This window comes from Equus caballus, chromosome 12 (assembly GCF_041296265.1).
Source record: "Equus caballus isolate H_3958 breed thoroughbred chromosome 12, TB-T2T, whole genome shotgun sequence".
NCBI classification, from domain to species: Eukaryota; Metazoa; Chordata; class Mammalia; order Perissodactyla; family Equidae; genus Equus; species Equus caballus.
Genome location: NC_091695.1, coordinates 43,117,922 through 43,129,709, shown reverse-complemented (window position 1 = coordinate 43,129,709; position 11,788 = coordinate 43,117,922). Strand labels below are relative to the sequence as shown.

Sequence of the window (11,788 nt, the reverse complement as noted above, 5' to 3'; positions counted from 1 at the left end):
AGCTGTGAGCCCCCAGCGGTTAAAGCCCCCCTCTGCGGAGGAGCTCTCCTCAGTGCTGGGGGCTTTAGGTTCATTGGCTGATGGAGTCCTCACCACCCTGCCCCAGCTGACAGACGAGGAGACAAGGCTCAGACCAGTGAAGCATCTTGCTCCAGGTCACACAGTAAGTCAAGGAGGAACTGAGACCAGAACTGGGCCTGGTTGGCTCTCTCAAGCTATCGTCAGGCAAGGCAGGAGTGGCAGCAGAGAGAGCCCTGGGTCCCTGGAGGCAAGGTAGAAGGGGGATGACAGTCACATACTCGTGACCACGTACTGTGAGCCTTTCACACCATCAGGGCCGCCTGGGGCAGGGTGGGGAGGTGTGTCTCAGGCTTGGGTTTGTCCTGTAGCCTCCCCTACCTCCTCTCCAGGGGCAGCAGCACCCCATCAGGGCCCTGCAGTGCATGGTTGGGTTCACTCCATGCTCTGGGCCAGATCTGAGCACTCCTGACTAGACCGGCTGAGGGAACCAAGGTCTGGCTGGGTGCAGCCGGGGAGGGGGCCCCGGGGTCAATGTTTGCTGACTTCCAGGCCCACCCATGCCCCCGGTCAGGCCCGTCCTGTTGGGCAGTGTGAGCTGACATTTACATAACCTGACTCCTGCCTGTCCCCCCAGGTCTGCTTTCTCCAACATTCCAGACCTCGTCCCTTTGTCTTGCCCAGTCGGGGTTGGGTCTCTGAGAGGCCACAGTGTCACAGGTACTTTCTAGATGCCTTTTGTTTCCTGCTGCCCCAGGACTGATCCAGTAAGTTGGGTGGAATGCACTAAGGAGCCCAGAGAGAGGGTTTGGGGCCTGCCAACATGTCGCAGGCACTGCCTGAGCCCCGAGGGAGAGGCGCGTGGGCAGGCTCCAGCCCCTGCAGAGACAAAGCCTGTGGTGGAGGCAGGAAAGAGCCCACGTCGAGGAAGCAGAGCAGGCAGCGCGTCCCACAGGATTCTGCTGGGCGGGCCCCAGGGCCAGAGCCACAGGAGGGAAAACCGGGCCACCAGCGTGGGCAGGACCCATGGGAAGGGCGTCGCGGAGGAGGAGGGAATCTCCATTACCTCAGAGGTGCCAGCAACAACCTGGCAGCGTCAGGGCTGGGGGGGCGGCCGTGGCCCTGCCGAACCCCCACCTAAGCACACCAGGCCTGGGTGACAGCATCCCAGCACAGGGTCGAGGTGGAGGGCACTCTGAGGTGACCCTGGACCCATGCAGGAAAACATCCGAAACAGTACGGCCTGAAACTCCAGGGACAGCCCACATTCCCACCTCGGTCGGGGCTTCAGACTGGCACTCTCCCAGGTGGCCTGTAACACAAGGGGGCTCTGCTCTGGCCACCTGGTGTCCTTCCAAGGGGGCCACTCACCCTTCCCAGACCCAGCCTTGCACCTAATGAGCATGAGTTTCTGACTACTCGCTCCGTCCGCGGGTCTTTATTTTTGGTCTCCCTTTTATCCTTCTACTGTTCTGAGATGTAGCTAATGGAAAGTACGGAGAACGTTAACTGTTTACTTTAACCAGCAGACCTGTAGCAGCACCGCACACGACAAGAAATGGAAACCGCCTCTCCCGCCCCCAAGGGCCCCACTCACCGCATCGGGCTCTCTCCCCCAAAGGTCATCACTGCCACTTCTTTTTCTTTACCTTTGACTTTTGCAATAAACATTTGGCTTTTCTAGTTTTACCACCTCTGTAGCAATCCCCAAGCAAGAATTCACTCGTTAACTTGACATGAATGGCATCACATGATGCGCTATTTCGTTTTATTCGCTCAATATTGAGATTCACGGGTCGTACACGGCTGTCACCTGTTCCTTTCCACTGGTATCGCTAGACTGTCATCAGCTAAGCTGCTGGGAATGTCCGCACAGGTGCTGGCGCAAGTATGTGTGTCCCGGGTCACAGCCCCGGGAGTGGAATTGCCGGGTCACGGGATGGGTCTTATCTTCAGTTTTACTAGAAAACGCCCAAATGTTTTCCCCAAGTGTTCATACCGATCTACACTCCCACCACCTGGCTCTCAGTTCCTGTTGCTCTGTTCCCTCACAGCGCGTGGTATTGTCTACAATTTTCCGTACAATGGCATCTCATTTGCATTTGATTACCAATGGGATCAGGCACCTTTTCACAGGCTTATTCACCATTTGGGTATCCACTCGGGCTTTCATCTCTTCTGCCCACTCTCCTATTGTGTCGTCTGCTTTCTCCTGGCTGCACTTCCGTATGTGCTCTGGATCCAAACCCTTGCCGTTTACGGGTGTTGCAAATCTTCCCCACCCTGGGTTAGTCTCTTCACTCTCTTTATGCTATCTTGAGATGAACAAAGTTTCTATTAATGGAGTTCAACTTACCAAGTTTTTCTTCCTAATTTTCTCTACCGAGATCATGAAAATCTTCTGATATTCTCCCAATTTTTGTATTTACTATCTGTCACTCTCTCCTCATCAGACTGTAAGCCCTCTGAGGAAAATTCTATAAGCAGCAGGTCCTCCACGGCGCTCCGCTCGAGGAATGAAAGCCAAGTGGGGCTGGGTGCTACACAGCTAGAGTTTCATCTGATCCTTACATCTCATTTTCTAAGTGGGGAAACTGAGGCTCAGAGAGGCCGAGTAACAGCGCTAAGGAACACAGGGCTCTCAGGTACATGCGTTTCCAAGTTACATTTTGAGGGCCAGCCTGCCTCCTTCCCAGCAGTAAGTCCGTGGACATGCTACTTAGCCTCTCTCAGCCCCTCGTTTCCTCACCTTTAAAACAGAAAATTACTTATTGTGGAAGAAAAAGATGTTGGCAAAGATCTTAGTTGTGGGTCTGGGTCACACTAAGTGTTCAACAAAAAACAGGATGGGGGCCAGTCCGGTGGTGCAGCAGTTAAGTGCACACGTTCCGCTTTGGCGGCCCGGGGTTCGCCCGTTCGGATCCTGGGTGCGGACATGGTACTGCTTGGCAAGCCATGCTGTGGTAGCCGTCCCACGTAGAAAATAGAGGAAGATGAGCACGTACGTTAGCTCAGGGCCAGTCTTCCTCAGCAAAAAGAGGAGGATTGACAGCAGATGTTAGCCCAGGGCTAATCTTCCTCAAAAAAGAAAAACGAAAAAAAAACCCACCAGGATGAAAATGTACCAGATACAAGTGTAACTCACTCAAGGCCCCAGCTGTGATGCACAGGCTCTTTCTGCCTCCCTGAGAGAGCAGGGCACGTGGCCAGAGCACTGCCCACTCCTCCAGAGACCAGGAGAGCACGTGAGGATGGGCAGGTGAATGCTAGCCACAGCTGGTCCACCCTCTTCCTGGAACCTCTGACTCCCACTGATTATTCCGCCAGGTGCTGCCCAGCCCCCAGGTGCTGATGGACTTCTGGAACACCATAGCCCATCTGGATCCCAGGAAGGGATCAACCTACACTCTCTCCCACATTACTAAGGGATTGAGACACTCTGAGGCACCTGCCGGAGGCCCACGTGGCTGGGGTGGCTCCCTGCAGGGTGGGAAGGAAGCTGCTGGTTTCGATCTGCACTGATAAGGGGTGCAGCAGACCTGGTCAGTCTGGGGAAAGGACAACTCCCAGCCCACCTGCTTTTCACACACGAAGCCCAGTCGTGAAGGCCACTGACTTTATTGATTTAAAAAACTCTACAAGGATAGGGACTGTCTGCCAAAAAGGGAGCCAAATGGCATAAAACAGACCAGAGGTGAGGGTGGGAGTGAGGCAAGGGGCTAGGAATCCACTCAGAAAAGCTGGTCATCGACATGAAACTGGCAGGGGAAGGAGAAGGGAGATGCATGCAAGAGCGAAAATTCCAAAAAAGTCGAAACGGTGAAGGGAGAGAACTCCCAAAAGACTCGAGTACATCGGAAGTGAGTACGCAACAGCAATCTTTTCCTTTGTAGAGGACGGGGGGGGAGTCCCCACTCGGCTGCAAACTCTGGAGACTCAACGTTGGGGCTGGGGTTTGGGGGCTCCCCGGAGAGCATCACAAGAAGGCGTCGCACCACTCTCGCAGGCACCCAAAGCAGTCCCGGGACTGCTTGGCGTTGGCGCCACACGTGTCCTTCAGCCATTCCCGGAAGAGGTCTTCATCTTTCTTTAGCACCAGAAACTGGCCAAGAACCACATAGGCCTGCGAGACAGGCAAAGAAAGGAGGTGGCGTTAAGTGCTGTTTGGGACTAAGAACAAGACCACTATTGTGGCATCAAGGCACGTGACCCCAACCAACAACCAAACAATAAAAACGCACAAGAACCTCAAAGACAACATAATCTGGCTAGGCCTTCAGATTATACACCGTCTGCCCCCAACAAGTACACTCACGTTCCTTACTCCCAAACTGCAGGGTACACTGTGGTCTGCCACCTCCAGCCCGCCCCAGGTGCGCGCGGCCACCCCACACCTTGTCAAAGCCCCTTTCCTCCAGCTTCTTGCCCAGGACTTCACCAATCCCGGCCAGGCTCCCCACTGGCTTTTCCCCCATGGGCTCGGCCACGAAGTCTCGGTGCTTTTGAGACGTTGTCATCTTGATCAGGCTAAACCTGGGAATCCCAAGAAAAGGTAGGTTAGGGCTGAAAAACGGGGAACTCCAGAGGGCCCATTAGGAATCTCATGAAGAGGAAGCTAGACCAGCCGTGATGGTGCTTTTTTACTCGATTCCTCTCATTCCACGGATGAGAAAGCCGAGACCAAGGAGAGTCTTTTCCCCACTATTCAAAAGAAGTCTTTTCCACTCCAGCGGGAACTCGCTTTTGGTACTGCTCCAGAGGAAAAACTATCCTGCCCTAACAGGTGGCGCACGCGGGTCAGTGGGAAGAGCCCCAGGGTCAGCACTCAGGGGCCGCCCTGAAGTTCTCACTCCCTCTGTGACCTTGGCTGGGCAAAGGCGACAGCGCCTCTACCTGGGCCGGCTACCTGCTCTGAAAAGCAAATAAGGGGTCTGTCCGCCCCACCCGCCCCCACAGGCCGCTCCCAGAACGCAGGCGCAGACCGGGACGCACACACCTGCCCCTCCAGCCCCGCGGGGTCCCCGCCTGGGCTCCCGCTGCGCTCGCCCCGCCGGCTCCGCCCCCAGCGCGCATCGCCCCGCCCCCAGCGCGCCGCTGCGCCCACACGCCGCGCCCCGGCCCCTCCCCGCGCCGCGGCCCAGCCCGGGCCGAGGGCGCATCCCCCGTCCGCCACGGCGCATGCGGCCCTTTCCTGCCCTCCTTCCCGCGCCGCCTCTGGCTTCCAGCCGAGGCCCCGCTCCACGGCTCGCGCTCACCCACGGCTCCGGTTCCCCTAACGGCTCCTCCCGCCAGCCGCCTGCTCCCGCCGCTGCCTCAACCCACTAGAACTTTCCTCCACTTCCGCTTCCGGGTCGTCTCAAGAGCCACCTTAAAAACCTAAATTGGGCACTTCTAGCCGCCTAGAGCCATAGAGATGAGACGCTCCGGATCTCGACGGCACCCTTAATAGGCGCTTCTTTCTGGTCGCTTTACTGGCTGCAAGGCTGCTTTCCAGGGTCTCGCTTCTCGGCAGCATGTCCGGTCTCAGGGAGCAGAGGCCTCGGAGGAGAAAACTTCATTTCCCTGCTGCCCGACACCCGGAACTCTAGGACTTGGCCTCCGCCGACCTGGCGATGGGAAGAGTTAGAGGGACGGACAAGGAGCGGGGGAGGGGTGGGGGTGGCCGAGAGGCTTCCGAGAGGGCCGGAAGTACGGTGCTCGGAAGGGGCCGACTCAGGCTGGCCCCGCGTTGGCCCCGTCGGCGTCGGGCTTGTAGGAGTGGGACGGGATCCGGAGGTGCCGGAGACCTGAGTTCAAGTCGACGCAACTGTCGTGACTGCCAGCAAGTCCTTTTTCTGTGCTTTCCTTGGCTCAGCTGCCAAGTGAGTCGTGGACGAGCCACTCTCAGCGTCCAGCCTGGAGAAACGGGGTCGTTCAGGCAGCACCGTGGGCGACGAGGGCCGGAGAGTAAGTGTGGGTCTCCTTCTCTGAGCGTCTTTCCTCCGGGATAGGGAGGGAGGGGGGCAGGAGGGCAGCTAGAGGTGACACTTCGGAGTTTCCTTTGGAAACCATAGGTCTTGGTGGCACCAGTCCTTGTTTTCGCAGTACCCAAGTCAGGAGTAGAGCAGATGCCGCAGACCAAGCCGGCTTACCCCGACCTTCAGTTAACTCATTCCGGTTTGGACCATCGCGGTGGACTCCCACCTGGTCTCTCCCTGTGAGGTGTTGAGAGATTGAGCATCCGTGTTGTGGGGCTCTGCTACGCTTGGAATGTGCAAGCATGCTGAGGACGATACAGTTTATCTAACGCTCGTTCCCCAGCGGTTACCGGGATGATTTCTTTCTCTAGAACACGTAGTTTTTGTGGTTATGCCGGTACTTATAGTACCAGTTGTCTTATGTGTCATACACCGTGGTAAGTGTTCTGTTGTCGTTATCTCTTCCTAATAACAATGCTCCGAGTTAGTTGTTGTTTTTTTCTGAGGCCCGGAGAAGTTGAACAGCTAGGCACAGCCAAGGTAGGATTTGAATCCAAGCAATTAGATTTCAGAGCCGACATTCTTAACCAGGACACTGTCACTCCTCAGTAAAAGGCCCCTCCTTGTCTTCAAAACAGTCCTGGGTTCCGAGCCTGCTGTCCAGGAAACTCAGAAGGAGGAGCTGATAGTCTGTGCGTCCCTCACCTCCCTGGGACAGGACCCAGCATGTCTCAGGCCACCAAGAGGAAGCATGTGGTGAAGGAGGTTCTGGGGGAGCACGTGGTGCCCTCTGACCAGCAGCAGATCGTGAGGGTGAGTGGCATTGGGCACAAGCTGCTCTGCCCACTACCCCTCCACCCCCATTGGGCCCCTGGAGTGGGGGTAGGGTGCAGGGCAGCTCAGAGCGTGTTTGAGCTGGCTGATGAGGCTGACTGGTTCTTGGTTTCTGCTGGACCAGGTACTCAGGACCCCAGGGAACAATCTGCATGAAGTGGAGACAGCCCAGGGGCAGCGCTTCCTGGTGAGCATGCCTTCCAAATACCGCAAGAACATCTGGATTAAGAGAGGTGAGAGAGGCAGGCCTCTAGGAGACAGAACCGTTTCCTGTGGCCTTGGCTTCCCCCACTGCAAGGAGGACTGACTGCCTTTTCTCCGCTCTCCCTCCAGGGGACTTTCTCATTGTTGACCCCATTGCAGAGGGAGAAAAGGTGAAGGCTGAGATCTCCTTTGTGCTCTGCAAGGACCATGTGCGCTCTCTGCAGAAGGAGGGGCTCTGGTAGGTAGTCCCCTTGGTCTGTGGCTTTCTGGCTTCTGGGGGGATTGACTTCTAGCTGTGGAATCGGGGGTGGGAGAGGATCCTGACATCTCAGGCAAGGACAGCTGGAAACAGCTTTTTGGCTGGGAGATTTCTCTGTCCGTTCTGACCCTGGCTCTTCTCTTGGCACAGGCCTGAGGCCTTCTCCGAAGCGGCTGAGAAACAGAACAACAGGAACAGGTGAGGAACAAGCCTCGGGGTAGGGAGGACAGAAAGTAGGGGTTCAAGCCTTGGGGTCTTGAGAGGAAAATAGAGCCTGCCTTTCTCCCTACGTGGGATCCCTGGTAAGAGCTCTTCAGTGTGCGGTGTAATATGTGGTTATGAGTATGGCTTGAAAGTCAGATGCCCTGGGTTAAAATCCTGGCTTTGCCACTTTTGTGACTTAAAGCAGGTTACTTAATTTCTTAAGCCTCCATTTCCTCACCTTTAAAATGGGAACTTTGGGAGGATTAAAGAAGTTAATGCTTATAAAATTGCCTAGAATAGTACTTGGTATATAATGTGGGTCCATTGAGCGTTAGTCGATGGTAATAGAATCATTATTGTGGCTGGGGCCACCCGCGGCATAGTGGTTAAGTCTGGTGTGCTCCGCTTTGTCAGCTTGGGTTCACGGGTTCAAATCCCAGGCGCAGACCGACACCACTCATCAAGCCATGTTGTGGCGGCCACCCACATATAAAGTAGAGGAAGACTGGCATAGGTGTTAGCTCAGGGCTAATCTTCCTCAAGCAAAAAAAAGAGGGAGATTGGCAACAGATATTAGCTTATTTCACAGCAAATCTTCCTCACCAAAAAACAAAACCCTGTGGCTCCAGTGAACTTTTTTTTTTTAAGGATTTTATTTTTCCTTTTTCTCCCCAAAGACTCCTGGTACATAGTTGTGTATTTTTAGTTGTGGGTCCTTCTAGTTGTGGCATGTGGGATGCCACTTCAGCATGGCCTGATGAGCTGTACCATGTCCGTGCCCAGGATTTGAACCGGGGAAACCCTGGGCCGCTGAAGCGGAGTGCACGAACTTAACCACTGGGCCATGGGGCTGGCCCCTCCAGTGAACTTTTGAGGTGGAGGTGGACGGTAGTCTTTAGCCTGATTTCCTTGGCCAAGCTTTCTTGCTGTTTGTTCTGACTCTTTCCTTGTCTGATTCGCTGAGCCCTGACTGCTTGGCCATATGGTCCTCCTTTTCGTGAACTGCAGATCTGGTTCCCCAGAAGGCCTTGGGCTAACACTTTCCTTTTCCCTCATGCAGGCAGACTCAGCCAGAACTCTCAGCGGAGCCGCAGTCATCAGGAGAAGACTCCAGCTCTGAAGACGATTCTGACCTCTTTGTGAACACCAACCGCAGACAGTATCACGAGAGTGAGGAGGAGAGCGAAGAGGAGGAGACAGCCTGAGACCCCAGAACCCACTTCTCCTCTTGCTCAGAGACTCCGTGGCTCCTCTGAGCTTGGACATTCCCAGGGTGCTCTGCAGATTTTCCCCACTGGATGGGGACAAGGCAGAGCCCCTCTCTGAACTGACCTTCTGACCCAAGAGAATTAAACCCCTGGTGGGTGGTGACTTGGCCGGTGTCCGAGTGGCTTTCTGGAGGGAAGAGGGACTTGTGATGAAGTTAAAAACTGCTCCTTCGTGGAGGCCTCATGGGCAGGTGGGCTGAATGGCCACGAAATGGGGAATAGCTGGAATTTCCCTACACTCTCTCTCTCTCCCTGCCTCTCTCATTGGGCACTTAGAAAGTGCCAGGCTCCGTGCTGTGGCTCCTCGCACGTGTTTAATAACTGAGGACAGTACCACTTCATCGCGTGCTTCCAGTTAATGCTGATTCAGGCATCAGGATCACAGCCATAGGGCCTAGTGCCCACCTGCCTCTATGAGACACTCAGGACAAGTTCCATGGTGCCTGGTAAGCTGCTTTCCCTGCCTTTCTAGTCACCTGTGACTGCAGGAGTGCCTGCCTCCCTGCTACTGTGTACCTCCCCTGGTTGGTGCCCTGCTTATGGCTACTCAGACCGTCACTCCTCAGCCGTCTTGCAAACCACATGATCCCACGTTGAAGCGTCTACCTCCGGCTGTATGCTCTCCCTCTTCGTTGCTGGCATTGACCTTCACTGCTCAGTCATCAAAGTTCACCGTCTGGCTTAGGGTCTTCTACCCCTGCTCGTGTCATTATTTTCCACATCCGTGGATGGGTCTATTCAAAGCTGTGACCCTGTGGCTCCTTGATAGCCCATCACTAATGCCCTTGCCCTCTGTTCCAGGCCTGCTTCCTGCATCGCTAGTCACTCCCTGGACCCCTGACCTTCCTAGAAATTGCAGCACCTTCTGAATTCAAATAGCTGTGCAGTCATTACCTTCTGGCCTTCTTGCTTACTCAGCTACTCCCTCTGCAAAAGTTCTTTATCTTCATGCTCCAAATCAGCCCTGCCACGTTCTCACCATTATGCTCCTGTCTTCACTTCCCTCATTGTGCAGCATCGCTCCCACAGTCTACCCCCTCCGCTCCCTTGTCTCCCTCCATTGTATTCCTCTAGTAAAACCCTAACCCTGGCCGACCCACTCACTCACCTCTGTGCCTGCGCCCACGTTAACTCCCAGAGAAAAGCCAACCTGGCCCCTCGTTTTACCTTAAATTCATAATTACGAACCTCAGACGGATGCTCAGCACTGCCTAGCACGTCTGCTCTGGGCTGTTGTCTGTCAGAACTTCTGTCTTGTCTGTCAGTTCCCCCTTCCCCAGCTGGTTACCAACCGCAGCTCGCACTTCATTAAGAAATAGTAGCCATTGAAGGGAACTCTCGCCTCTCTGTTGCTAACCCTACAAGTGTGCTCACAGATCTTCCTTGTTACTCCCCACTGTAATCCAGTGGGACTTCAACCTTTCCTTTTGTGCTTTGAAGCTTGTCTCTTCTCTCACTTAAGGACTTTTTGTGGGTTTTGTTTTATTGTCGTCCTTTCTGCTGCATGTGTTACCATCGAATGTGCTGTAGAGTCTGCCATCTGAAAAGCAATCAGAGAAACCTGTCTGATCCCACTCTCTCCAGCTACCACTTCATTTACCTGCTCCTCATTCACTTTCTCTTACGTTTGTTTAATATAGCTTTAAATATACACACATATGTATATGTATGTGTCTCTATACACGTATGAAAATGTGTGTGTATATGTGTATATATACACACACTGAAGATAAATTTCAGACAAGTTAAAGATAGATACACACATATCTATCTATCTATGGGAGATAGCTTTTTTCCCTAAAGGGGTAGCCACTTGTCCCTATACCATTTATTGAATGGGCCATTCTTTCCTCAGTGATTTTAAATACCTTTTTAAAATAAACTGAACTCCTGCATGTGTATAGATCTGTCTGGAATTTCTAATCTGTCCCGTTGATCTAGTGTGCATGTACCACATGTTGTAGCACGATTGACATCTCATAGCTCCCTCACCCCTGCCCCTCTGGTGCTTGAAAGTTTCCTATTTTCTCTTACACAAGAACTTTAGAACAAATTTGTCAATTTTATTAAAAAATCCTGTTGAGATTTTCTGTGGCGTGGTTTTAAATCTCATAGATTTGGAGAGAAGTGGTATTTAACAGTTTTGAATCTTCCAACCCAGAAATGAGGTATGTACATTCTTTTGTCAGGTGTTGTCTTCATATGTTTCTGTCATGTTTCTAATTCAATTTAGTCTTAGGAATTTTAGCGTTCTTTGTTATGAGTGAGATCTTTTGAAACTGCATTTCTAACTGTCACTGGCACATAGGACAGCTCTCATCCTTGTGTGCTCCCCTGGTAATCTGATTGAATTCTCGTTAATTCTAATAGTTCTTCACTTTGTTTTCTTGGCTTTCTGGCTGGAGAGTCAAATCATATCCTATTAGAGGCACTTCTGTCCTTTACACTCATTTCTTCTTGTGAATTACAGAGGCCAGGACCTCCAGGACAAGTTGAAAGGCACCCTTGTTTGTTCCTCTCTTAGTGGAAAATGGTTCTCACGTTTCATCACAAAATGGGATTCTTCCTTTAGGTTTCTGGTAGATAACCTTCATCAGGCTGAAGATGTTTTCTTCTGTTCCTAGCTTACTGAGGATTTTTTTCTTTATTCAACACTGATGAGTTTCAACATCTATTGAGATAATCAAAAGATTTTTCTTTATTGTACTGATTTACGTTAGTAGGTTTCCAAATGTTGAACTATCCTTGCACTCTGATATAAACTTTGCTTAGTTTTATGGTATATTATTTATTTAGGATTTTTATATGTATCCCTGGGCCAATTTCACTTTTTATTTTAATGATCTTCCTGCCCCATTTTGATAACAGCATTATGCTAGCCTTATAGAATGGATTAGGAGACATTTACTCTTTTTCTTTGGGCTTGAATAATTTATGGAAAAGAAATTATTGGTTTCTTCAAAGTTTGGTAGAATTTATAAAAACATCTGTGTTCGATGCCCTTTTTTAGGGGTAGATCTTTGCCTGCCTTTTAATTCCTTCTG

General features: G+C 52.5%; 2 protein-coding genes across 3 annotated transcripts; one reads left to right on the top strand and one right to left on the bottom strand.

The window, feature by feature from the left end:
- Positions 1-3,620: 3,620 nt before the first annotated feature.
- Positions 3,621-5,661, bottom strand: BANF1 (BAF nuclear assembly factor 1). 2 transcript variants are annotated; one of them, XM_023654478.2, is made up of 3 exons: positions 5,274-5,661; positions 4,413-4,551; positions 3,621-4,141 (listed from the first exon to the last, which is right to left on the bottom strand). In XM_023654478.2, exons 2-3 carry the CDS (start codon positions 4,533-4,535, stop codon positions 3,995-3,997), a joined length of 270 nt encoding a protein of 89 aa, XP_023510246.1. In that variant the 5' UTR covers positions 4,536-4,551; positions 5,274-5,661; the 3' UTR covers positions 3,621-3,994. The 2 variants fall into 2 exon arrangements, with proteins under 2 accessions (XP_023510246.1, XP_023510245.1); XM_023654477.2 differs by lacking the exon at positions 5,274-5,661 and adding an exon at positions 5,015-5,106.
- Positions 5,662-5,693: 32 nt separating this feature from the next.
- Positions 5,694-10,832, top strand: EIF1AD (eukaryotic translation initiation factor 1A domain containing). The gene is made up of 6 exons (XM_001491082.6): positions 5,694-5,964; positions 6,614-6,788; positions 6,934-7,042; positions 7,143-7,251; positions 7,423-7,470; positions 8,537-10,832. The coding sequence occupies exons 2-6, from the start codon at positions 6,702-6,704 to the stop codon at positions 8,679-8,681; spliced, it is 498 nt and encodes a 165-aa protein (XP_001491132.1). The 5' UTR covers positions 5,694-5,964; positions 6,614-6,701; the 3' UTR covers positions 8,682-10,832.
- The last annotated feature ends 956 nt before the right edge of the window (positions 10,833-11,788 follow it).

What these genes read in the sequence shown, in the direction of transcription:
- EIF1AD (XM_001491082.6), top strand. Translation starts at nt 6,702, where the DNA reads ATGTCTCAGGCCACCAAGAGGAAGCATGTGGTGAAGGAGGTTCTGGGG. An exon ending in ACCAGCAGCAGATCGTGAGG is followed by an intron (nt 6,789 to 6,933) that starts GTGAGTGGCATT and finishes CTGCTGGACCAG; the next exon opens with GTACTCAGGACCCCAGGGAA. An exon ending in CTGCAGAAGGAGGGGCTCTG is followed by an intron (nt 7,252 to 7,422) that starts GTAGGTAGTCCC and finishes CTCTTGGCACAG; the next exon opens with GCCTGAGGCCTTCTCCGAAG.
- BANF1 (XM_023654477.2), bottom strand. Translation starts at nt 5,091, where the DNA reads ATGCGCGCTGGGGGCGGAGCCGGCGGGGCGAGCGCAGCGGGAGCCCAG. An exon ending in CCGCGGGGCTGGAGGGGCAG is followed by an intron (nt 4,552 to 5,014) that starts GTGTGTGCGTCC and finishes TGGGATTCCCAG; the next exon opens with GTTTAGCCTGATCAAGATGA. An exon ending in AGGAAAGGGGCTTTGACAAG is followed by an intron (nt 4,142 to 4,412) that starts GTGTGGGGTGGC and finishes CCTGTCTCGCAG; the next exon opens with GCCTATGTGGTTCTTGGCCA.